General features: G+C 39.9%; 3 protein-coding genes and 1 long non-coding RNA gene across 4 annotated transcripts in view; 2 read left to right on the plus strand and 2 right to left on the minus strand.

The window, feature by feature from the left end:
* LOC307028389 (uncharacterized protein) overlaps positions 1–27,409 on the minus strand; it is a 361,942-nt gene that overhangs the window by 244,311 nt on the left and 90,222 nt on the right. The window lies entirely within an intron of this gene.
* On the minus strand, positions 1,411–11,862 carry snrpa1 (small nuclear ribonucleoprotein polypeptide A'). Its single transcript, XM_079662524.1, has 9 exons — positions 11,615–11,862; positions 5,839–5,986; positions 5,373–5,451; positions 3,665–3,711; positions 3,470–3,572; positions 2,993–3,072; positions 2,611–2,686; positions 2,020–2,113; positions 1,411–1,704 (listed from the first exon to the last, which is right to left on the minus strand). Exons 1-9 carry the CDS (start codon positions 11,694–11,696, stop codon positions 1,505–1,507), a joined length of 909 nt encoding a protein of 302 aa, XP_079518650.1. The 5' UTR covers positions 11,697–11,862; the 3' UTR covers positions 1,411–1,504.
* Positions 10,690–23,959, plus strand: LOC307027681. Its single transcript, XR_013804719.1, has 3 exons — positions 10,690–10,824; positions 22,730–22,788; positions 23,116–23,959. It is a non-coding gene; the product is annotated as an uncharacterized lncRNA (long non-coding RNA).
* Positions 15,056–19,748, plus strand: LOC307029532 (uncharacterized protein). Its single transcript, XM_079665619.1, has 4 exons — positions 15,056–15,687; positions 16,684–16,847; positions 16,936–17,015; positions 18,222–19,748. The coding sequence occupies exons 3-4, from the start codon at positions 16,940–16,942 to the stop codon at positions 19,352–19,354; spliced, it is 1,209 nt and encodes a 402-aa protein (XP_079521745.1). The 5' UTR covers positions 15,056–15,687; positions 16,684–16,847; positions 16,936–16,939; the 3' UTR covers positions 19,355–19,748.

The raw sequence follows: 27,409 nt of genomic DNA on the forward strand, positions 1-27,409 counted from the left end.
ATTATTAACTTCTAGGCTATTATGCCACTTGTCCCCCATTCGGAATTTGATTGTATCAGAGAAGAGGCCTATGTCCAAATAAATCTAATTTGCAATAGAACTGTACCAGATATTTCCATACAACTACTGGTTAGTGTTCAATAGCACCCTAGACAATTCAGTAATGGTATATTTTTTTAGGGATTTCAGTTTTTCTGATAAATGAGAGAAAAGTGATTGAGTCCTATGTTCCCATCACCAAAAAGTACAATTTCCGTCTAAACTAAAGCTAAGTTTACAGGACTATAACTCAGTATTTTTTTAGTTAAATAATTGTCTGACTATTTGGTGATGTAGGACAGCCACCTGGTTCGTAACTCAGCAAATCTGAAGAGGACAAGAGTGATCATTCTCAAGTTATGGGCTTTTTAGTCACCTTTCCCACATTCGGCCTGGTCTAATTTGGCTCTTTTTCAGGGATTCTAAAGAACAACCCAAAAAACATTTTTTACCCCAAAATAAAATTTGACAACAATCAATTTCATTAATGGGAGACCCTAAAGATAAGAAAAATCATTATTGTCTTTTGTTCTACCTCGGGTAGGGGTATCTCAAAATCTGAGGGCCCTTCCTGCTGGACTATTGGGGCTGCAGGGGTTATACATCAAACCTCTGACCCTCTGATTCGTACAATGAGCCACAGCCGCCCAGTCACTCAATGGGAGTATATTTTCTGTTTAAAAAAAACCTCTAAAGTCTAAACAAACAAATCTGGTTTGCATTCAAAACATTGACATGCTTTAACTACGGTTTGACTTGTTAAAAAGGACTCGAGTTACTGAGTCACATGTCACAGTTATGGTTTGCATGTTAAACATTTAGTTGCATTAGTTGAATGCATGTATATTTTTGGGGCATCTCAATGTATTAATATTGACAAATTAGCAGGAAAGGCAGGAGTGAGAGTGGATAATCCCAGGTAATGACTCAGCTTTAATACATTGAGCACCCAGGGCGGAACATTAGCATGATAGATGCAATGCATAAAAAGTGTGACAGTGGCCTTCTTCAGATATCGTTTGGTAAAAAAAAAAACTAAAACCACCAACATTTATGTGTGGCTGTGGCCCTTTAATAAATGTAGAAGTACAATTTTGGTTTTAGTTGCATGCATTAGTTTTGTTTGTTTATATGCTTTTCCATGCATTTATCATTTAGATTCAACATCGCCACTTTTGCTTATTTTTGTCTTTTGTGTTGACCATCAAACCATGTCACAGTAGAGGACCATCAAAGCATGTCACAGTAGAGGCAAAATACACAATTATGAAACCTGAAAATTATCAGAACATGTCCTCTTTAAAAGGGCTCAATATGCATTAAATGGTGTTTGTCAGCTAACTGCTTAAAGAAAATGGTTCCACACATCAATACAAGCAATCAGTTTAATATGTCTGTATAATAAAACTGCAGTGATGCATGTCCAACTCGTGAAAATCTACAAAAAACAAACAAAAAAACGTGCTCAGGAGCCATTAACCTGAGGCTCTTCCTCCATGTCCTCCTCGTCCTCGCCGTCATTGATCTCTTCTCCAGAACCTCCTCCCATGTGTGACTCCATCTGTGCCGTTTCACCCTCTTGTTCTTGTTCTTGTTCTTGTTCTTCTTCTTCTTCTTCTTCTTCTTGTTGTTCTTGTTCCTCCTCCTCCTCCTCCACCGTCCCAGCTGGACATGATTTTACAAGTGCACATATTAACATCAATCTTTCAAAATTGAGAGAAAACCCTACAGACACAGAGAGAGAGAGAGAGACACACAGACAGAGAGAGACACGGAGAGAAACAGGAGCAATATACCAAAAATAGAGAGTAGGCTATTTATTATATATTGGATTTAATTTGTAGAATAGTACAATAACCCTTATTTCTTTGCTCGATGCATGACAACTTACCTACCCTGGCTGTGGCTCTTGATTTATTTCGAAAACGTTAGTTTGAAAGTGTCAGTGGAACATTGAAGAAGCACTGGGTCAGCACTGACCTTGTCTGGGATCTCGTCCTGGTATCTGACCGGCCTGCAGCATCCCTTTCAGCCTCTCCACCTCAGCCAATGAGGACGCATTAGCGATGGCATTCTGAAATGCAAACACACTGGAGTTACACAATGTATATTTTCAGGTATCACTTCAAATTCAGCCAGCAAGAAAACTGAATTAATCTCTATAGTAGTCAAATAAACGTTACCTTATTTAAAAAGAAAAGAAAAGAAAAATACAACATCAGAAGCTGATTTGGACACGCTTAAAAAGGTGAATGGTTTAATGGAACTTTCATTAAAAGGTTCAACAAAAAGCTGAGGCGCTCTTTCTTGACCTTTACAACTGTAGGAACCATCACTGGCTTTATGTGGAGCTTTTCAGTTTGAAAGTTGCTAAACGTAATGAAGCCTCCAGAAAAAGACAGCAAATTAAGTGTACGTTTAAAAGGGTTTTTAATAGATTATTAATTGATCTTTGTTTTTTGTTGAATGCAAAAATATATAATTTCACGTTCTGGATAAATGAATAATGGCAATTCCACCTCAGCTCTGAAAACATAAAGACCCTTAACAAAACAGGGACAACGGCAGAACCTTGATGGCTTCCACGTCAGCCTGAGACGGCCCGCTCCTCTTCTTCTCCGGCTGTGCGGCCCCTCCAGGAGTGAACCTGAAATGACACACCTCTTTAGAGCTTGTGGACACAGGCTTCTCTGACCAAGCAACCAATGTAGCCACCTCATGTATAGTATCTTTTCTTGAGTCAAATATCTGATACATTGTCCATAGACAGCAGTCCTGAGCAACACTGAGCTCACTGTTTCTCACTTGAGACATTAATAGCTTTTCAAAGGGAAGTGTGTGTTTGACACATCACCGTGTATTCTCATGTACACTGTAGGTGACAGATGTGGATCTATGAGCCAGGGTGCAGTGCTTCTTAGGAGCTGCTGTCTAACGTGGACTTTCATCTTACGTTTTGGTTCGCTTGGCAATATCCTTTGCAAGTTGAGCACCTCGTTTGCCCTTGAACATTTTCTCTGCCTCCTGACGTTCCTACAACAATATCAAGAATTAAAAAGCTTCATTAAATACATACTAAGCCTTCAGCCAAGGGAGGCAAGGCCAGGCAGGAACATCGTCTGACATTCAGCAGGATGTCCACTTCAAGTTATAAGAGTCAAACAGTGTTATTACACGGCTCGGTTGAATACATGATTCCGATTTGTCGAGTCAAAAATTGATTGTTAAGTCAAGTCAAATAGTTGACATATTTAGCAGGTAGCCGAGTAATAAGCGGTATAATGTGCAGCGAACCTGGCTGACATTGTCCCGTACTTAATCACCCCAGAAATGTTTAAAAGGGAAAAATAAATTCACCAGTTTTAGCTTCCATCACCTTGAAGGCTGGATCTTACAAACGAGCACAACATCCTTGCTCCTCTGCACTTACCTTTAGCTTTACCTTCTGGAAGTCTAGCACACGGATCTGTGGGATTTTGTTGATGACATAGAGCCTGTAATGCTTCTTGTTGGTTACTGGATTCCTTAACAAGCTGTAGATTCAGTGAGGAAACATACAAGATCAGAATTCAGCAGACATCCAACACTTCAAGAACCACATGATATGACAGCAGATGATCTCTACCTGAGGAGGGTCAGTGTCCTCACTGAGGCCAGGGGGTCCAGGTCACCCTGCATTGGAAACCATATTAATTGACAAGGTCCCTCATACAACAGGTTCAGAGGTAAATAATGAGCATGCGCGCCTAAATACAGTGATGCAAACACAGGTATGGTGAAAAAAAAGAGAATTATTCGAAGCAGGAAAAAAACAGCGTAATATACCATCTGACAAAGGCCATGCTATAATGCTTCAATGAACTGGCTATTCTTTATAATATACTCAGATCAATAGAGACAGAGATGTTAAGTTATAAATCAAGGGTTTTTATTATTATTTACAGCAGGGGTGGGGAACCTTTTTCCTTTCAATTTTTACAACATCCTCCGAGGGCCGTACAAATTATTGAACTCAACCTCTGCTTAAAAAAAACTAAAATCACAGCCCATTCATTTGGCCTTTCTTTCATGCTGTGCAAAGAAAAAGCAACCTCTTACCATGCATGTGCAGTGTGGCATGACCACCAAAACAGAAAGATATGGACACAAGATGTGTGCAAATGTATTTAGAATCCATGTGATGATTTAAGTGGGGGGGACTTAACCTCCTCTAGGGGGGTCCGGGGGGCAAGAATTTTTTTTTAAATATTGAAGTTAAAAGCATCAATCTGGTGCACTTTGAGAGCAACATGAGGAGATCTATGGATACATCTTTCAACACCCATTTGAAGCAGAACTGTTAGCAGATTTTTCTTTTTGGATATTTTAAAAATCACTCCCCTTTTAAACTCTATTCTTGTTATTTTTAACAACTGTTTTGTTACTGTCAAATAGTATTTTATACCTGTTTTTCATTTAGTCTCTATGTCTCATTAATAATTATAATGATCATATCAAGGTGTGCCTTAACCTCACTGAGCTGAGGTTAGTTGAGCCTCTCAGGAGAGAGCTCTCTTCCACCTGGTTGTAGAAAAGCTCTTTAAATTCGTTAGCATAGCTAGCTAACCAGATGCTAATAACAACAGATCGCCACTGTGCTTACAACTAAAGACAAAGCCACGCAAACACTGCGGCATGTGTACGGCTCCTTATGGGTACTGCAATATTTGAAGAGCTGGAGTGGCGTTCCGGTGCTCTCCGTCAGCACTCTAGTCTAGTCTACACTTCTTTCAGACGAGACATAACCACGTGAAGACACGTTACGCTCGTGTTGTGTTCAAGGAACCTGTCCTTGGACAGGAAAACAGGCACTCGCTTGCTTAATTATTTTGCGATCTAGATTTCTTCTTCTTTTTTGAAGTGAGAAGTTGCCCGTCAGTTGGACGGACTAACGGACCCCCCCCAAAAAATCGAAAACTCTTCTGTTCTCCACGAATTACAAAAGTCACCCAAAGCAGCGTTAAAAAAGAGGGAGGCTCCGAAAAGCGACTAATTTGCATCACTGTAAATACACGGAAATGGCAGAAAAACAAAACTCTTGTGAAATGTAACTCAATAAAGCTAAATCAAAACTCGTCTTTTTGTTGGTGATGAAAGACATAGTTGTGCAGTTTAAGAAGCGGTTAAGTATTTTCTAATATTTTTGTTCAGCAAGTAGATACAATACATACAATAATCGCACAGATAGGAATAGTTGTTTTAGAATAGAGAATCATCAATTGTTCTGGTGTTCCAGGCTAAAAGATCAGTTTGATCGAGTAAAGGTTTCTGATGGTTGCTGATGACACACTCACCAGCTCCTGGATATTGTTGTTTGTAAGAACCAGTTCTGTCAGACTCGGCAGAGATTGTTCTAGATTGTCACCTATGCGACTGGAGAAACATTCCATACAGTTAAGTCATGCTGCCGTGTGCTGGCTGGTGTCCAATCCAAACTAGAGATCCCTTCACCAGAGACAGACCTAGCGGCCTGGTTTATAAACCAAGAAAATAGCAATATTTTTCACTTGAAGTTATTACACAACTTGCTAAAGCAGTCCTCAATTAATGATTGTATGAAACACAGATTATCAATATTAAATAATATCATAACTGTTCTAATAAAAGTGCTTGGGATGTCTCACATATGGCTTTGACTTACAGCTGAACATTTAGCCCACTTCCTGTAATGCCAACATTAATCATTTGTGTCAACACTGCCAGCCCTACATTTATTTGAACATGATATTGCATCATTCTGGGGCTGCAGGTAAAACTTACCAAATCCTGTTGTTGTTCACTAGCAATGTCTTCAGTCTTTTGAGCAGAGGAAAGCCATCCAGTTTTCTGACTTCATTATCAGAGAAGTCAACCGTGTCAAACTGGTCCAGAGTAGCTCCAAGATTTTCAAGCACCGGGATTTTATAACCTGTGCAATGAAAGAACATGAAAGTCAAGGAGGAACTCTTTGTCAGAGTGTTTCATCTCCAGTGATCACAATGATGACCAACACACACACACTATATATATATTACAGTGATGCAAACACAGGTATGGTGAAAAAAGAGAGAACTATTCGAAGCAGGAAAAAAACAGCGTAATATACCATCTGACAAAGGCCTGTGCTATAATGCTTCAATGAACTGGCTATTCTTTATAATATACTCAGATCAATAGGAGACAGAGATGTTAAGTTATAAATCAAGGTTTTTTTATTATTATTTACAGCAGGGGTGGGGAACCTTTTTCCTTTCAATTTTTACAACATCCTCCGAGGGCCGTACAAATTATTGAACTCAACCTCTGCTTAAAAAAACTAAAATCACAGCCCATTCATTTGGCCTTTCTTTCATGCTGTGCAAAGAAAAAGCAACCTCTTACCATGCATGTGCAGTGTGGCATGAACACCAAAACAGAAAGATATGGACACAAGATGTGTGCAAATGTATTTAGAATCCATGTGATGATTTAAGTGGGGGGGACCTGGGGGGGGTGTTGTGTTCAAGGAACCTTTCCTTGGCCAGGAAAAACAGGCACTCGCTTGCTTAATTATTTTGCGATCTAGATTTCTTCTTCTTTTTTTAAGTAAGAAGTTGTCCGTCAATCGGCCGGACTAACGGACCCCCCCCCCCCCCCCCAACAATCGAAAACTCTTCGGTTCTCCACGAATTACACAAGTCATCCAAAGCAGCGTTAAAAAAGCGGGAGGCGCCGAAAAGCGACTAATTTGCATCACTGATATTAGGGCTGTCAAACGATTAAACATTTTAATCAGATTAATCACAGCTTAAAAATTAATTAATCAAGATTAATCACCATTCCAACTATGTCCAAAATATGCCATTCCTGTATATTGTTGTGTGAATGCAAAGATAAATGAAAGAAGGCGGATATATCCATTAAACATACAGTATGTATGTATGTTTATTATAAAAAATGTCTGTCAAAATGAAAGACAGCCCACACACCTATCAATCCTCAAACCGTGGGTCTTAATTTATTACGTGTTGATTTCTATCAACGGGGGAGTACTTCAGGAAAGTCGACTGGGGGGGGGGGGCTAGTGGAGTACTTCGTGACCACAGAGTGTGAACGTTGTGATCAGCTGTTTTAGCGCAATTCTCCAGTGAAGGGAGGGAGTCTCCCTCTGCAGCCGGTTGGCGTAGTTTTGACACAATTCCTTTGTACAGACCGACGTTAACAGCAGCCCTGTCTGTGCACACGGAGACCGACTCTGTCGTCCGGTGATCTAACCGCCTTCTGGAAAAGCTTCACAAGTACGTCGGTACGCATTTCAGATTACCCACATAACCTGCGTAGCAGTTATGTGCACCCCTGTACTACAGCAAAAGTATTCTCCGTCGGGACTTCCTGCAACAACACCACAACGCTATCTTGATTCTGATTGGCCAGAAGACATTATCAAAGATGTTCCATTGAGAAGACGATCACTACGTGACAAAAGTTTTCAAAACCGTTTCTGGTCTTTGGTATTTCCAGAAAAGTGGCTACTGAAATCAATCTTACTAACTGCTGTCTGTGCAATTCTCGGCGCGAGTTGGCGGACTTTATTTTGCTTACTTTAACATCATTTTTCATGGTGGGGCTAAGCCATTTCTTGGTATGGGTGTAGCCTACCCCAGCCATACCCTGGCGCTGCCACTGGTGGGATGTATGGGGCGGGCCATTCTGCACATGCGTTAAATATTTTAACGCAATTAATTCAAAACATTAATTACCGCCGTTAACGCGATAATTTTGACAGCATTAATATATATATATATATATATATATATATATATATATATATATATATATATATATATATATATATATATATATGCACCATGAGATTGTGTTTCAAATTATTTTCATAAAAATTTTGATTGGACTACAGCATTTATGAGGACTACATAAAAGTCAAAACACACTTGAGATATATTTAGAAAAATAATAATAATTCAAATATTTGTATAAATGTAAACAGTTTTCACCTAAATCCTTAAGTGAACTTGTAACTGTTCTGTGTTTCAATCTTGCTTTGTTGCTGCTTTGACATTTGAATTTCCGTGCAGGGATAAATAAAAGGTGTATCCCATCTTCAACAGTTACTTCCTGAATTTACACAGTGTACAGCAGTGTATGTACAGCTGTGAGCCAAACACTGTACTGCCTTACATGAACTACTATGGTTTTTAAGTAATTGGTATCTTATGGGGGCACAGTCTTGATGCCATTATCACAAGTAGCTGAAAGAAACAGGCAGGAACATGTTCAGCTAAAATAGTCAAAGATGTTTTACGATGTCTAAAGTTACTGATAAGTCACATGTTTCCTGCTTGGGGCGCAGACATCTCTGCCCATTGACTCTCGTTATACAGTTGAGGCCACAATTATAGAGTGGCGAAGTCCCTCCCCTTCCGGTGGAGCTCCATGGGACCTTATTTCGGAAAAATTATGTATTGAAGTCAATGGAGAGAGAAAGATTATCTTTCGATCCCGTTTGAATTGTGCCACAAATTACACATATGATGTTTGTCAATTTAAAACTACTCTTACTGTTTAACATGTTGGGTTACTTGATGTTACTTCATATTAAGGCTAATAAAAATGACAAGGCTGTCATGCTAACTAACGTGCTAGCTAGTAGCTAGGTAGCTAACTTGATCCAGCCACTCCTGGTCCTTTCATCAGACGGGAAGCAAAAGAATGAGCAAGACCCATTGCTGGTATGATAACAAGCTGGTACTAAGCACACAGGCATCTTGTTAAAGTTATCTTATCTTAGCAGATCTCTTAGTGGAGGAAAACAATGGTGACATCACTTACGCGACTCTGGGATTTGTAGTCTTTCTAGTTGCGCATTTTTCATAGTCTTATATTTCAACAGTTTTACGACAAACTATGACTTTTTTGACATGGAAATTATTTTTTAAGATTGACAAACATCATATATGTAATTCATGGCACAATTCAAACGGGATCGAAAGATAAGTTTTCTCTCTCCATTGACTTCAATACATAATTTTTAGAAATAAGGTCCCATGGACCGGAAGTAGATGGGCGTGACTTCGCCACTCTATTAGCCCCCCGGGAGTTATGGAACATTTGACTAAAATTCTTCCCAATGTTTCCAGTATTGATAAAACTTGATATAATCAAACATTCACCAGTGCTATTTAGTAGCTTTTGGTACATTTTTGGCTTGCTTTAGATCAAATATAGTGAAAAATGGGTTGGTCAAAAATATTAGCCCCCATGTGAATTTTTGCTTTCAAAAACACACCTTATCAATCAATCAGCTTTCAAACCACACCTAATCGGCTTTCAAGCCACACCTGAGCATTCAATCAGCATAAAAGGACTCCAAGAAACAGGCACTCTGATACCTTATTGAGAGGGACTATACTACTACTACTCACCATGCCAAAGTCAAAGGAAATCAATCTTGAGCTCAGAAAGAAGATAGTGGAGTCTCATGATAAGAGGGAAGGCTATACTGTCATTTCCAAGCGCTTCACAGTGTCGAGAACTGCTGTATGTTGCATCATTGCAAAGTACAAGGAGACACATTCTGTAAGAAACAAACCTGGGCGTGGTAGAAAGCGCAAGATTTCAGAACTCTGGAGAGGAAAATAGTCAGAGAGGTCCGCAAGAATCCCCGGACATTTGCCAAGATGATTGTTGCTGACCTTGCCTCTTCTGGAGTTGATGTTTCAAGGAACACCGTTGTGAGGGCTCTTCATCGTGGTGGGCTTCAGGGCCATCGTCCCAGAAGAACCCCTTTACTCAAAGAGTGGCACATCAGAGCCAGACTGAGGTTTGCCCGTGAACATTTGAAAAGTAAAGATGCGTTTTGGAAGTCTGTGCTCTGGTCTGATGAGACTAAACTGGAACTGTTCGGGCACATGGATGATATGTTTGGCGAAGAAAAGGAGAGGCCTTCAACCCTAAGAACACATCATGCTGTGGGGCTGTTTTGCAGGCTCAGGCACAGGGAGCCTTGTTCGGGTGCAAGGCATCATGAAAAATTTAAATTATGTTGACATTTTGCAAAAATCTGCTCTTAGTCTTCGCTTAGGTCGTCACTGGGTCTCCCAACAAGACAATGACCCAAAGCACAAATCAAACTTGGTCCAACAGTTCCTAAAGGACACCAAAACCAAGGTGCTGGAGTGGCCCGCACAGAGCCCAGATCTGAATCCTATTGAGAATCTGGCTTGTGCTCAAAGTGAATGTACATGCTCGGAAACCATCCAATTTGGACCAGCTGGAACCATTTGCAATGGAAGAATGGGCCAAAATCCCTCAAGAAACCTGTGCCAACCTAGTAAGGAAGTACTGTAAGAGGTTGTTGTCAGTTGTGGCTCAGAAAGGGTACACTGTTGACTATTAGTGGCCTGGGGGCTAATATTTTTTGACCAACCCATTTCTCATTATATATTTGATATACAGCAAGCCTAAAAAATTATTTCATGTTCCAAAATGTACCAAAAGCTACTAAATAGCACTGGTGAATGTTTGATTATATTAAGTTGTATCAATGTTGGAAACATTGGGAAGAATTTTAGGAACATTTTTCCATAACTCCTGGGGGGCTAATAATGTAGGCCTCAACTGTAAGTGTTGCATGCGCAGTCCGCACCTCTTCAGTACAACAGATTGGAGCAGCTCTTCAGTACAACAGATGGGAGCAGCTCGGGTGCACTAAACTGCGCCTAAGCAGCTGTTGACACCGCCAACAACTAGGGGGCAGCAGGAGAGCCAGTGAGTGATTGAAGTTTGAATGAGAGAGTTAGACGGAGACGGAGTGTAAACAAAACTAGATACTGAATATGGAGAAAGAAAATGATGTTTAATCACTTAAAGAAACACCTTTGAGAGGAGGTCACTGGGGGGAAAGCTGAGAGTAAAAGAGGTCGGACCTGATCAGCCTGACATAGGCAGGAGTTAAGGACAGAGGAAGGCAGTATACGTGCTCTTTTTCAAGGAGCTGGTTTAGCAAAGAGGCTAACTACCTGTAGCAACACCAGTGCTATAGCCTATAGCCTATATTTTACCAGCCGCGACTGGTCACTACTACTCATACGTCCGCACATACTTTGAGTGGGTCACAATAACGAGCATACTGACGTCAGACATATTGAGAACTTAATCAATTAAACCTAGCAGATCTCAGACAAGATTTAGCAAGGGAATGCTAAAGCCTGTTTAAGGAGTATAGACTCCAGCTTACTTAAGTAAATCAGAAAGCATCATATATGGGATTTGAACAGTAAAGTTATTTAGAAACAATTGTAGTGTTTGGTTTTAGTTTCCGCTGTGCGCGGGGTAAACTGTTAACCTGGTAGAACTCGGCAGGACACCGCAAGCTATGTTAGCAGCCTATGTTATCATGCTTAGTAAGTATCAAATAAAATGTTGCATCCATATCGGAAGGAACAGGTACTAATCAGGTTTTGAATGGAGTTCGGCGCGAGTCCCGCGTAAAGCACGAGTAGGCTAACTAAATTAGCTATGAAGAGGTGATATGCAGTTGCGATGTCGTTTAGCTAACCTCGTAAATCCAGTTCTCTGTCTCTCACGGGGTTGGTATATTGAGCAGCCTGCTCAATTAACTCTGCTGATAATTTCACCATGTCGACGCGAGGAGCCGACGGTACCGGGTAGAAGTCCTTTCACAGCTAAACGTCCTGATGACTGCAAACACGCTGTATGTTGGGACAAAGGGCCCGCTCCTTCTTCTTCTCTCGATATATTCAAGGTTTGTCAGAAACCTTTAAGGTGCATACTGCCATCTACTGTACAGGATCTTCTTCTTCTTCTTCTATGGCTTTATTGGCGGTTGGCAACCAACACATGGGTGCATTACCGCCACCTACTGGACTGGAGTGTGGAGCAGTAGATTGGCAGGACAAATAAAATATAGACAAATGCAAATTGAATAAAAATAAATAAAACAAAAACATTTTATACAAACTAAACCTAAATTCTTTCTATAATTCCAGTTGTTTTAAAGATTTTTTTTCAGTGGTTTAAAGACTTCCTCTGATGTCCTTAGCCGATTCCCCACAGTAAGGCTGAGTTTTTCGTTAGCTAACTTAGTAGCTTGCACTCTCCTCTAATTTTCGTATTTGTGGCAGTCTATTAAGACATGTTTGACAGTTTCCGGTTTATTGCAATCTGTCAATCTGGAAATCCAGTGGGGTGCATGCCAATTGCACTAGGGCCTGGCTCATTTCGTGGCATCTGCAGGCAGTGGCAAGTACTTCCGGCATCTGCTAAGAGGCCGCTACTCCGTGGTATCTGTGGCAAGTATATGCCACAGATGTGGTATCTGTGGCAAGTATATGCCACAGATGCCACAACTTGCCGTGGCAAGTATATGCCACAACCATGCCACAACTTGCCGTGGCAAGTATATGCCACAACTTGCCGTGGCAAGTAAATGCCACAACTTGCCGTGGCAAGTAAATGCCACAAGTTAAGAGAAGGTTTATGATAGCTGCCACTCGCCTTCCGTGGCAAATGCTGATATTTAAACACGTATTTATCGCGTAAAATGTCGCTGTTTTGGCATGACTTTATCGGACTGATCTGTACACAAGACTGATGATCTGTTACTGATGGTCCGATCTCTATTTTTCAAAAAAGATTAAACATTATATGTTCTATAGATTTTACTTGGAGAACGTGGTTTGTTAAAATAAATAAACGTGCTATTTTTATGATAATACTCAAGATATATTATTAGTAAGTTGACATAAAGATCTAACATTGTTGACCAGAGGTGGGAAATAGGCTAACTTGTATACTCAAGTACTGTACTTGTGATTTAGAAATAGCCTACTTGTACTTTAGTTGAGTATGTAAATGGTATGTTACGTAGTAGGCTTACCCCACTACAATTCAGAGGTAAATTGTGTAATTGTAGCCTACTCCCCTACATTTATTTAATACGCTACCTTTAGTTTCTTACTACAGATTCTGATTAATGATGATACATATAATCAAGTCTTAAATCAGACTTTATAGTTACTCCTGGAGTAAATTCACAAGATACCCCTACTACAGTATACAAACTCATTAAAACTAGCTGCGTCTTAACGGAATAACATGGTTTGTTTAGATTCACTGATATCAATATCTAATAAGAATAATCTGAAGCATTTAAATAAAAATGTTCAACCAGAATTAAAATATTAAACAACAAAACAGATACAATGACATTAATCTGTTTATTAACAACGAAAATAATACAAATTAAGTACATATGCCTGGATTTAAAATAACACATTTATACATGTGTACAATCAAATATAACTGTCCTTTGCCTCATTTATAAAATATAAATCTTAGCATCTCACTAGCAGTGGCAACTGCAATCAGTTACAGCTGCCCTAAGTCTGTAGCTAAGTCTAATAACACCATTGTACACGTTGCTGTGTCAATACAGATATTTATTTTTTAATTATTTGTCTTTACTAGTAACAATACACCTGGTTATCGTAGCAAGCAGTGGAAACTCCCCTCAAGAAGCGACAATTGCCAAGGACTTGCGTTGCAACGCTCACTTGCCAATATTTCTTTTTTTATTACAATATAGGCCTATGTTTAGCCTACTATCATAGATATAGCACGTTTGTTTATTTTAGCAAACCACGTAGGCTATTCCAAGTAAAATTGAATATAAATGATAATTTATTATCTTTTTGAAAAATAGAGATCGCACATCAGTCCTGGGTACAGATCAGTCCGATAAAGTCATGCCTTAACAGCGACATTTTACACGATAAATACGAGTTTAAATATCAGCATTTGCCACGGAAGGTGAGTGGCAGCTACCGTAAAACTTCTCTTAACTCTGGCATCGTGTGGCAACTCCCGTTCAGCATGCGCAAAAACCACGGCAAGTTGTGGCATATACTTGCCACGGCAAGTTGTGGCATATGCTTGCCACGGCAAGTTGTGGCATCTGTGGCATTTACTTGCCACGGCAAGTTGTGGCATATACTTGCCACGGCAAGTTGTGGCATCTGTGGCATATACATGCCACAGATGCCACAGAGTAGTGGCCTCTGTGGGAGATGCCACAAATGCCAAGGCACACGCCACGGCGAGTAGGGGCAACACTCATTGTGTTCTAGTATGATAAATAAAATAATATTGTACCTTGAAAATCAATGCATTCGTTCATTTGACACGTTGGTGGTTTTAGGTAGGCTATACAGCGACCCCTGGCGGTTCTAGTGTGAAGTAAAAGTAGAAGTAGCCAACCTAAATGTTGGAATACTCTGTTACAAGTAAAAGTCATGCATTAAAATGTTACTCAAGTAAAAGCGCAAAATGATTAGCATAACAATATACTTAAAGTGCATATTACATGTTTTCATTATAATGATTGATCATGAAAGTGTTCTCAAAGCTGGTAAAGGTGCAGCTAGTTTTAATGACTTTGTATACTGTTGTAGGGTATCTTGTGAATTTACTCCAGGAGTAACTATAAAGTCTGATTTAAAACTTGATTATATGTATCATCATTAATCAGAATCTGTAGTAAGTAACTAAAGGTAACGTATTAAATAAATGTAGGGGAGTAGGCTACAATTACACAATTTACCTCTGAATTGTAGTGGGGTAAGTAGCCTACTACGTAACATACTATTTACATACTCAACTAAAGTACAAGTAGGCTATTTCTAAATCACAAGTACAGTACTTGAGTATACAAGATAGCCTATTTCCCACCTCTGGTCAACAATGTTAGATCTTTATGTCAACTTACTAATAATATATCTTGAGTATTATCATAAAAATAGCACGTTTATTTATTTTAACAAACCACGTTCTCCAAGTAAAATCTATAGAACATATCATGTTTAATCTTTTTGAAAAATATGATCGGACCATCAGTAACAGATCATCAGTCTTGTGTACAGATCAGTCCGATAAAGTCATGCCAAAACAGCGTCATTTTACGCGATAAATACGGGTTTAAATATCAGCATTTGCCACGGAAGGCGAGTGGCAGCTACCGTAAACCTTCTCTTAACTCTTAACTTGTGGCATTTACTTGCCACGGCAAGTTGTGGCATATACTTGCCACGGCAAGTTGTGGCATATATAAGTTGTGGCATATACTTGCCACGGCAAGTTGTGGCATGGTTGTGGCATATACTTGCCACGGCAAGTTGTGGCATCTGTGGCATATACTTGCCACAGATACCACGGAGTAGCGGCCTCCATGGCAGATGCCGGAAGTACTTGCCACTGCCCGCAGATGCCACGAAATGCGCTTGCTGTCTCTCGCCAATTGTCCTTTCGCAAAGCCACGCCCCTAGATGCCCGTTGTCCAATCATATTCGATCACGTGCGCGGCTCCCTGTGGAAGTCCGACAAGTTTAGCGTTCAAATTCATTGCGAAAATGGTGAAGCGTTGTGCTTATGGTCTTTGCAAATCGGATAGCAGATATCCCATAAGCTTAGAGGGGGGGGGGGGTGATATTTTATCCGTTTCCTAAACCCAAAACCCGAGAGGAGAGATGCCGCCAGTGGATAAAGAAATGCGGCAGGCCCCATGCCCAGCTGAATATGGCGAATATCAACAAACACAAATACGTTTGCTCCAAGGTAAATACGTGCTAACGTAGCTAGCTAGCTAGCAAAGATTACATTCACAAATTAACTGACTAATTTAATTAACTAATTTCACTAACTAACGTTAGCTAAAGTCACACGACTACTTCTGTAAGCTGTGTGCTTCTAGGTCGTTTTGACCATGTATTTCACTTGATGCATAATAATGTCTGAACAGCTCAGCTCCGTTAGTCTAACTGTGGTCAAAGTACAAACAAGAAAGCCAACAGGCAATCATTCATTTATATTTTGCTTTAATCTTTGTAGCATTTTGTTAATGGAAAGTGTTAGAAATTAAAATCAATGTTTTGATGGTATAATGTAGCTTAAACATACCGTCAGTTTAAACGCACTTTTATACTGAAAAACCAGAAATTCTTGTGCACAAGCAGTTAAGCTTTTATTCTGAAAATCCTTCATCTACGGTTAGCATTTAGCATGTGGCTAATATACGAATTCCTAAAGAGGTGAATTGAGAAGCGAAATGACGTGGTGTGGTGAAAACCGAAACCTACTGATTTAACACTACAACGATAGATGTCGAGATACTACCATGTTGAATATTAAATGAAAGTACAGTTTATTTGAATACATTATTGTTTACAGACGAGAGTAGCATGTGACAACATCCGGAATGACCGGAAACCAAACGAGCCGAGAAGTATTGTTTAGAGTATTGATTACAGCGTTTAGAATGTGTTAAATGAAAAGTGATGAAAGAGAATATGAGGAGAAACGGCGTGTTAAGCATATTGAATGTGAAAAGAACCTATCCTCTGTTTAAATGCAATAACGGACATTGGAGACGAGGTGAGCCGGCTGGCGGGGAGGAGCCAGCAGAGGATATATAACAGCGCCGGAGGAGAGATCCAGTCTCTTCTCTTCTTGCTCAGGAGAGCCAGATCACAGCTGTTTTCTGCCGGAACAATATTCTGTCTGTAACACTACCGCGCCTTTTTTAATTAAAGTATCCCATTTGAATCTTTTCAGAGACTCCATTTAGTCTCATTTTAAAGCTTCTCTCCTGGACGCGAGAATAAAGAACATATTTAACAAAAGCCTACTGCCGACTTCCCTAATCCTGCTGCACAAGTGGGCACCCCGACCCCCACAAAGGAACAACAAGGTGGATGCAGAAAGCCACCAAGGAAACGGTAGTTAACTTTAGACAAACTACAACATTTAATGCCTCTTGTGATTGTATTGTTTTATTCCAAAATAACACAAATTATGGTTGTACAGACTCATGAAAACGTTGCAAGAGGCATCCACCTCCAGCACCATTGAAACCCCGGAAGAGACTCTTTGTGTGATTTTCAATGGTGAGTAATGAACCATAGCTTTTTTTCCACATTTCAAGTTCAAGTTTCAAGTTGTTATATACATATATACAATACAGAGTGAATGAGATTCAAGAGGTTTATTTGTCACATACATACCAACTAAATAACAAACAAAATGACAAAGCAAGTCATTCTAACAAAACAAGTAGCCGAGAACTGTACTGTATAGTTAAGGTGCAAATGGGTATGAATGTAGTGCAAATCTCTTTAATAATAGATACATATAAAGTGTCTAAAGTGAGTGATAAGGTGAGTGTTTGTTTAAAGTGAGTGTGTACATGTGGATGTGTGTGCAGTGAGTGTAGATGATGGGTTATTACATAGTGTCATTTACATTTTACGCTGGATTGTAAAAATAAAAGTAAAAAGCATCAAGCTTGCTTTTCATCTACTCCCATTTTGCTACATTAAAGTATATTCTTTGTAGGTGGTAGTCTTCTGCACAGTGAACATAGAAATCACATCATGACATACCAGTGAGCCCGAGCTGCCCTGTTATCTGGTAGTGATAATCGTGACACTCTTTTAGCTTGTAGCTGCCATCTGCCTGCTTTAAGAGGTAAGCACACTCAGTGAAGCTTTCCTTGGATGGACACTTAATTTCTAAAAGCCCATAGCTTGGACTTTCACTCTCTCCTATTTCTAAGACCTTACTGTTAGGTGATGTACCGAGGTGTGGTGCCTGCGGATTCACAACAAAACCACATGGATACACTTGGTTTCCTGTTAGCTTTGTGTATTGTGTTGCTGCTATGGGCTCTAGTTCTGTACCCCTTTTCATGGCCTTGGTTTGTACTGATCCTTTATACTTGAGGCTTACAGCAAGTGTGTCATGGTCTGCTCTCCTGGAGCAGATTCTTTTAAAGGTGCTTGATGTTAAGCGATCAGATCTTGCATTAAACCACAGGTTGTTTGTGTTTTGTTGTCTGGTGTCACATTCTAGGGCTATAGATTCGGGTAGGGAAATGGTCACTCTGTTGTAACTACGCATGCCATTTTCATCCAGGACTGTGCATAAACTTGTCGGTTGGGATGGTAGAGGAAAGCTGGGGAAGTCATCTGGTTGACAGACAGGCGGCGCTTCAGCATCATAGAAGGGGCTCCCTTGTTTAATAGGGGAAGCTGTAAAAAAGAAAAGATGGGATCAAAATGCTATCATTAACATGTAAATATGTGTCTTTCCAGAGACTTTGGAGCCACCCCTCCTTTCTGAACAAGGTCAACTGGAAGGGGGACCAGAAGAGGAGCAGTCCACAGAAAAAGAGAAGAAATTAGAATTAGAAAATGGTAACCTGAAAGAGATGCTGGCTTTAAAGGAAACAGAGGTAGAAAGGCTGAAATCAGACATTGGCACACTTAGAAAAGGAACTCTCACACCCGAACTCCTCCATAACAGTGCCATCCCCCAAATGTTTGCATATAGTACTGGGTTCACATATGAACGATTCAACCATCTGTGCACAATATTTGGCATTCCAAATGATCCATGTGCCACTCAAATAAATGTCCCCTTAAAATACCAGCGGAATGATTGGCAAGTTGTTGAGATGCCCCTGCGTAGCCAGCTGTTATTTGTTTTAATGAAACTACGCAACAATGAAGACTTGAAAAACCTTGCCTTTAGATTCAGCATAACCGTGCAAAGTGCAAGTAATCTTTTCAACTCCTGGATTCATTATATGTTCGACGTATTGGGTGCAATACCAATTTGGCCTCACAGAGATGTCATTATGGAAAATATGCCAGACACCTACAAAACGGATTATCCATCAACATTTGCAATATTGGATTGCACTGAACTAAAAATGGAACGGCCTACCTCACTGGTGTTGCAAAGTCAGAGCTATTCGAGTTACAAAAGCACAAACACTCTGAAATCGTTAGTTGCCTGTGACCCCCGTGGTGCTGTGATCTTCTCTTCTGCACTTTTCACAGGCTCTATGTCTGACAAGGAGATAGTCAGAGAGAGTGGTCTCATCCCACTACTGGAGAAACAGATAGAAATTGGCTATCTGCAAAGAGGTGATGGCCTAATGGCCGATAAGGGCTTTTTGATAGAGGACGATATCAAGTCTGTCGGACTGCAGTTAAACCTTCCACCCTTTGTGAGGTCTAAGAGGCAAATGCCATCTGGAGATGTGCTCACAACTAAGCGCATCGCAAAGCACCGTGTTCATGTTGAAAGGGCCATCGCCAAGATAAAGAAATTCAAAATGGTGTCAGACCGAATTCCCAATACTAGATTGGGGAATATAAGTCAGATCTGGTATGTGGTGAGCGTGCTCTCAAACTTCCAGCCACACATTTTCAAACAGTGAGGGCACTGGACTCTATAAATCCTTGTATATCTTCCTGTACATTTTACTGTATATTTTAGAATGTATGTACATCAAAGTGACTAGTAACTGCAGGGTTCAGATAAATGTAATGGGTTAAAAAGTACAATATTTCCTTTGAAATGTAGTGAAAGTAATTTCTCTAAAAATGGAAATACTCAAGTAAAGTACAACATTGCATCTATTGAACAAAGCTACAGATAGATGTTATCAAATGTTTGGCTTGGTGACATTTGTGTTTAGTGGGACATGTTTAATATGACAGTCATTAATATGCTGTATCTGTAATCCAGTTTTTTCTTTTTATAGTACTTCTATTCTGTATTTAATTTGTTTACTACCAAAATGTAATAAAGTACTTCTATTCTGTATTCAACTAATGTCAAACTGTCTAATTTGCATCATCAATATAACCAATAGGGCATACAGACCCTCACACTTGTTTACACATTTCTCTCATATTGTTAGATTCAAATGCCTATATTTATATATTTCTACTATTACCCTCTTAATAGTTATGCTGTAGTACTTTAATTACTGTTATTAATTTTTATATTTGTACCCAGTTTAACCACCTTTACATTGTATATACAATGTACAGGTGGTTAAACTGGGTACAAAATATACAAATTAATAGTGTAGTGTTAATCAGATGTATGTGTACAGAGCTGTATTATATAGGGGGGTCTTATCATATTCCATAATTATATACGTTTCTCACCTGGTGGCTTAGGCCACATCCCAAAGCATATGTCCTGCCGCAAACTTCTACCTCAGGTCTGTCTTCTGCTGCAAGGTAGCTTATAGGCGCATCTGTCATCTCTTTCATGAGCTTGTATGTATTTGTTCCTAGTGTTAACCTAGACACAGAAATAGCATTATTAGTAAGAGCATGACTGATGGTAAATATGGTAAGTATGGTAATATGCAGTACACAGAATGGAATAACTTACTTGTTGTGGGTATAGTTGGATGTTATAGGCTTCCGCTTACGGTTGACTTTGGCCTTGGCTACCACCACATTGAAAATAGCTTGGCCAGTTATTTTTTTCCCTCTGGCTTTGTGCCATTGTTGAGGTTGGCTTGTGGAGGAGATCTGTTCTGTTTTTGCACGCCAAATGTCCAGTGTGTGCATCAAGCCCACAGTATGTGAACAGTAACCTGGCATACTGTAAATTATTTTAAAAGATCAGCTTGGTGGCATGTTTATTTCATGTTTCACTCGACTCATTTATTGTACAGCTACACTTGCAAACATTAGCTAGCTTGATAGGATGATCAACATCGACGTTAAAGTTAGCCCTAAAAAAATAACTAGATGTACGATTTCAATAGCAATGACAACTCGATATTACAAAAGCAGAACATACCCAGCAGTACACGAACAAGCCTGGTCCACAATATTGTGCTCGTCGAATTTGACATACAGCTCATGTGGTTTTTCACTCTTGCACTGCGACCTGTATGCAAGTGCCTCTATTGATGTTGTGCCTCCCTCTTTTCTAATGTTTAGACTGTGGATATAACCCTCCATAGCGTATTGTAGCCCCTTTTGTCGGGACCTGGAGGATATTGCTGCGTTATTGCTCCAAAATGAGTCTGTTAAGGCGACTCCGACGTTACGGAGACCCTCCATTATGGCTTTGTTTAACGCATCTGGCTCTCAGCTTGTCGGACTAGCAAAAGTAACCAAGGGGGGGCGTGGCTTTGCGAAAGGTCAATTATGTGGAGTGTCTGTAGTCTAGTAACAGTACTTCAAAAGTTACTAAGAAATGGTCGGATAAAGCAGGATTATGCGGTTCGACTAATAGTTGCTCAATTTCAATACCATAAGTCAGAACAAGGTCGAGAGTGTGATTATAGCAGTGGGTTGGTTTATTTACACTCTGACGGAAATCAACCGAATCTAATATAGAGTTAAATGCAACAGTAAGGCTATTTTTATCATCGTCAGCATGAATATTAAAGTCACCTACGATAATTACTTTATCTGTTTTAAGTACCAAAGTTGATAAACTCAGAGAATTCTGATAAGAATTCTGAATTCTGAGCAGTGATGTTTTGGGTCTTTCAGCATGACAATGATCCCAAACACACCGCCCGGGCAACGAAGTAGTGGCTTTGTAAGAAGCATTTCAAGGTCCTGGAGTGGTCTAGCCAGTCTCCAGATCTCAACCCCATAGAAAATCTTTGGAGGGAGTTGAAAGTCTGTGTTGCCCAGCGACAGCCCCAAAACATCACTGCTCTAGAGGAGATCTGCATGGAGGAATGGGCCAAAATACCAGCAACAGTGTGTGAAAACCTTGTGAAGACTTACAGAAAACGTTTGACCTCTGTCATTGCCAACAAAGGGTAGATAACAAAGTATTGAGAAGAACTTTTGTTATTGACCAAATACTTATTTTCCACCATCATTTGCAAATAAAGTCTTTAAAAATGTGATTTTCTGGATTTTTATTTCTCTCATTTTGTCTCTCATAGTTGAGGTATACCTATGAGGAAAATTACAGGCCTCCCTCATCTTTTTAAGTGGGAGAACTTGCACAATTGGTGGCTGACTAAATACTTTTTTGCCCCACTGCATATACAAAAAAGAGTCGATATTTTTCTAAAACCATTTAGTTCGGGATTCCTATGGATGACTGCCTAGGAGAGAGCGCAGAGAAGCGTGTAAGACTGTGACTCCGCCTCCTGGTCTCAACTCCAGTTTGTCATGGATTAAGTCCACAAAGCCCTGAAATGTTTGCGAAATGAGATTTGCACCTTCCAAAGTAGGATGAATGCCGTCTCTCTTAATCAGACCAGGTTTTTCCCAGAAGGCTGTCCAATTATTTACGAAGCCCACATTATTTGCTGGGCACCAACAAGACAACCAGCGCTGAAATGATGACATGCGGCTATACATGTCATCATTGATCAGATTGGGGAGGGGACCAGAGAAGATCACGGTGTCCGACGTTGTTCATTGGTGTGTATTACTTTTAACTGATATCCTCAGTTAATTTTTACCTTGAACTTATTATAATCAAAGCTGTAAAGCTAAGTGATGAACAACAAAAGAACCATGAGAACCAAACTTAAATTGATGCGTACAGTGCGAAAGAAGTTTTTGAATGTTTTGTAATGACATTGTGGTTCCCATTACAGAGGGTAAGGAGAGTGCTCAGATTTAATTAAAAAAATCTATGTGTTTGTGTGTTTTGCCTTTTCTTCACCCAAAATAATAAAAGACCACCCTGCACAACAAATGTGTCCTTATATAATTGACCTTTTAGTCAAAAATTGGAATGGGTCAACTTGACCCCAAATCTGCAATGTGGTTTATCTGAAGATATTGATTACTTTTTGTCTCAACAGATGATCTAAGCAGGCTTTGCTGTTACTGCGGGATGGAGGAGCAGGATGAACAACATTGGGTAATTTCCTATTGCACATTAAAAATAAAGAAAATTAGCAGAAATATGTTTCCAGACTTTATCAACATAACATTTGCTTTGGTAATTGCTACTATATTTGGTATCTTCAGCATTAACTGATAAAGGATTAATTTTTTGCTTGTTTTTCCATACATTTTTGTTGAAAATGTATATCTTTCTCATGACACAACATTTATGTTTTTGAAAGATTTCGATAATTGAAGGAATGGTTAGAATGTTAGTGGGAAATACATTAGAGATATTCTATTATCATAAAAAAATCCCATAATGCATACCTTACATAACAAGTGTTTATTGTTTTCTCAGATTTGCTATGACATTTGTCAGCGGTGGTACCACCACCAATGTGTACAAAGGCCTCCAGTGGATCAACCATACTTGTGCCCTGGATGCACATAATGCCCCGAAGGAACCATCATTAACTGTCCACTGTCATTTCAACCAATGCAACTATTGTTAGTTTAGGGAATTATTAAGTGTGCAGTAAAAAAGTCAACACCTTTATGTAGTCTTTAGAGTCCCATAATTACCATATTGGTCTTGAGTAAGACATGGGTTCTCAACATAGGAAAAAACTCAGTGTTCATGAGGAAGGTTGAGGATAGGTTTTCAATATGAACGTTATTTTGCAGGTTCATCTGGAATATTTGAACTCTGCAGTTAACATTTATCATAGTTTGGTCAGATATGATTAGCTAAAAAGGGTTCAGGTGGTGACAGATGATAACGAATGCCTACTAACTACTAGTTATTTTTAAGCAAGTGACATTTATAATCCAGACAGACCTGCAAGCATACCCCTACTCTATGATCAGATAGTATGCCTCTGTAACTTGATGATGGATTAAATATCCCCTAACATGACTTGCATGTTCAGTTTGTATTTTCTCAACTATCAGCAACCAGGGGATAAGTAATCCAAACTCCTTAATACCTACATCAATGAGACACATAATACATGCTCTGTAATGGAAGAAAGTATTAAAATCCTCCCTTGGGGTGCATTGTGATGATGTATGCTGTCAAAGGTTAGTCAGCTAAATTGAACGTACCACACACAGGGTGCTGCAAACAACGTGTCTAAATTGTGCGGTACTAATGGATGTTATTTATCAAGTCTGACTGTGTTTACACTGATCTTTTAGTGTCTAATTAAAAGCTATGTACAGGGATGTGTTGTCTTAAGCAAGAGCACACACACACACACACACACACACACACACACACACACACACACACACACACACACACACACACACACACACACACACACACACAACACACACACACACACACACACACACACACACACACACACACACACACACACACACAAGGGGGTGCATATTGTGGCAACCAGGCCTGTCATAAAATGCACCCCCCCCCCCCCCCCAAAAAAGATGTTTCTATTAATCCCACCCTCAAGCATAGGGTATGGTTGTAGGACTGGTACAAATGAATGGAGCAAGTTTCATGAATGTGACACTTTTATTATGTAAGATAGCAAGGGGTGCATAGCGTGGCAAAAAATATGCTGACAAAGACTATGTAACATTTGTAAACATATATTGTGATTATTAGGTGACAACTATGTAAAATTAAACAATACATTTTAAAGCACGTTTATACAGACAGGACGTAACAATAATAATAAAAAAAAAGATTTAAAAAAACTAAAACTGAAAAAGAAGTGACAAATGAATTTCGACACCACTAACATCAAATACGGAGCGAAAAGTTAAACCAGAAGAATCAAGATTATATGAGCTACCACTAAACAACTCACAGTTAATAAAAACCCTTAACGTTTACTTTTCGTTTTAAACATCGTTTTAAGGTGTAAACGTGTCATTTAGAAATGCGCGTTCCCGTGACAAGGGGGGCATTTCATGACGGGGGGGCATAATTTGACACAACACCGGCGGTTTTCTACTTCACAAGAATAATCTCAGAAAGCTCCGAATGAATAAAACAAAAACGAAACAGAACACACACAATATGTACATTTTATTAAAAAAAAATAGTTTAAAAAAAAAAAATTGTTTGTAATTGTACGTAAAGGATGTTTTTGATCCTTTAATGTGTTTGTAATTATACGTAAAGGATGTTGTTAATCCTTTGCTGTGTTTGTAATTATACCTAAAGGATAGGGGGGGGGTAACGGTATACGTATTCGTACCGAAATTATTCGGTATGGGCCCTTCGGTTCGGTACACGTGTGTACCGAAGTATACCGAACGAATATAACGTTAAACGTAAACAATTGAGAAAGTGAACAACTTTTTGGAAGTAATCTCAGGTGCTGCTTCGCAGCATTCAGAGTAATTTGCTCACATTGGGTTCAACGCGTCATAGAGCGACCAAGTCATTTCATTGGACGAGAGGCATACTATGAGAGCTGGTCACAGGGATGCGTTCAAATGTAGTCAGTAATTTGAGGAACTGTCGAAATGGCGAACGCAGATAAAGTTAATGTTTATTTTATTATATTTTGTATTTATTTGAGTGAATATTCACAGTTTAATAATAATTAAAAACCCAAAACTAATAGTTTATGTTTTGTGAGTACTAGTACAGTAAAGTTCAAATACAGATTATTTCACTTCATCGAAATGCTGCACCCTAATGTTTATTTTATTATATTTTGTATTTGAGTGAATATATTATTCACAGTTTAATAATAATTAAAACCCCCCAAAAATATTTTATGTTTTGTTATCATTTTTTCTGCTGTAACGAAAACGTGACCTAAAAGCCGAGGCACGTACCGAACCGAAATGTTTGTGGACCGTTACAACCCTAGTAAAGGATGTTTTTGATCTTTGTTGTGTTTGTAATTATACGTGAAGGATGTTTTTGATCCTTTGCTGTGTTTGTAATGATACAGTGTGATAAAACAATGAAAATTATTTCTATTTCTCTTGAGTTTTATTTCCTATTATAAGTGTCTTGCTTCCATCCTCTGAGGGGCAGTGTGCACCAAAAACAACCAGAGCTGTTCACAGTTTGAAACTCTTTTATTAGAACCACATTTACAGTGGTGGAAAATGTATTCTGATTCATAAATATAGTGTAGTACTTCACTAAAACTCTACTTAAATTAGAAGTTAAAGTAGTTGGTGTTGGGGAATAATTTGCCCTGCATGTCCTCCTCCTTTGCCCTCTGACGCAGATGACCAGCCTTGAGCAGCCGTTATCTCCCTTGAGGATGGGCTGCCCTAGCATATTGTTGATGTTGCCAGTTTGTGACCGGGCAACTCTCGGTCAGAGATAGTTATTGTTGTGGGACACCTGGAACACTCCGGCTCTCCTCGTGTCTCTCTGAGTCCTGACTTCATCAGAGCTCCAGCTCTCCTTGTGTCTCTCTGAGTCCTGATTTCATCAAAGCTCCGGCTCTCCTCGTGTCTCCTTGAGTCCTGACTCCATCAGAGCTCCAGCTCTCCTCGTGTCTCTCTGAGTCCTGACTCCATCAGAGCTCCGGCTCTCCTCGTGTCTCTCTGAGTCCTGACTCCATCAGAGCTCCAGCTCTCCTTGTGTCTCTTTGAGTCCTGATTCCATCAAAGCTCCAGCTCTCCTTGTGTCTCTCTGAGTCCTGACCCCATCAGAGCTCCAGCTCTCCTCGTGTCTCTCTCTGAGTCCTGACTCCATCAGAGCTCCAGCTCTCCTCGTGTCTCTCTGAGTCCTGACTCCATCAGAGCTCCAACTTTCCTCATGTCTCTCTGAGTCCTGACTCCATCAAAGCTTGTGTCTCTTTGAGTCCTGACTCCAACAGAGCTCCAGCTCTCCTCGTGTCTCTCTGAGTCCTGACTCCATCAGAGCTCCAGCTCTCCTTGTGTCTCTTTGAGTCCTGACTCCATCAAAGCTCCGGCTCTCCTCGTGTCTCTCTGAGTCCTGACTCCATCCTCCATCAAAGCTCCAGCTCTCCTCGTGTCTCTCTGAGTCCTGACTCCATCAGAGCTCCAGCTCTCCTCGTGTCTCTCTGAGTCCTGACTCCATCAAAGCTCCAGCTCTCCTCTTGTCTCTCTGAGTCCTGACTCCATCAGAGCTCCAGCTCTCCTCCAGTAGCGTGGCGTGGGGAAAAAATTAGGGGAAGCCAATAATACGTCCTTTCTTTTGGGGTAGGGGGGGTGTGGTGGTCATTGTAATAATGTAACCAGATGAGTGATTACAGCGCCCGGTATCATTTTACACACATTTGTATCATACAGATGCAGGACTTACACAAGCCTGTTATCTGACCGACAGGTCCGCACGCACTCTCCAGCCGAAACTCTAATAAGCATTCATTCACAAACTAAATCAGGAGACCTTTAACGTTTTACGTCCGGTTCGCTCCTTTGTTCCTCGCTGTACACAGCTCCAGTTTGGGCATTGGCCTGTCATCAGATTGTATTTGTTGTTGCTGCTGCTGCAGCGGAAGTTTAGTACAATTATTTTTGATTAAATACTCCAAATCTCCACCCTCCATAATTGCACTTGCTTCAGTTGCTTGCTACTTTCTAACGGCAGTGAGAGTGGTGCAGTGACGCTATCTATCTTCTATCGATTAGATTTCTGATTCGAAAATTATAAAAGTAGGGTAGACATGTGGATATTATCC

This window comes from Notothenia rossii, assembly GCF_949606895.1.
Source record: "Notothenia rossii genome assembly, chromosome: 2".
NCBI classification, from domain to species: Eukaryota; Metazoa; Chordata; class Actinopteri; order Perciformes; family Nototheniidae; genus Notothenia; species Notothenia rossii.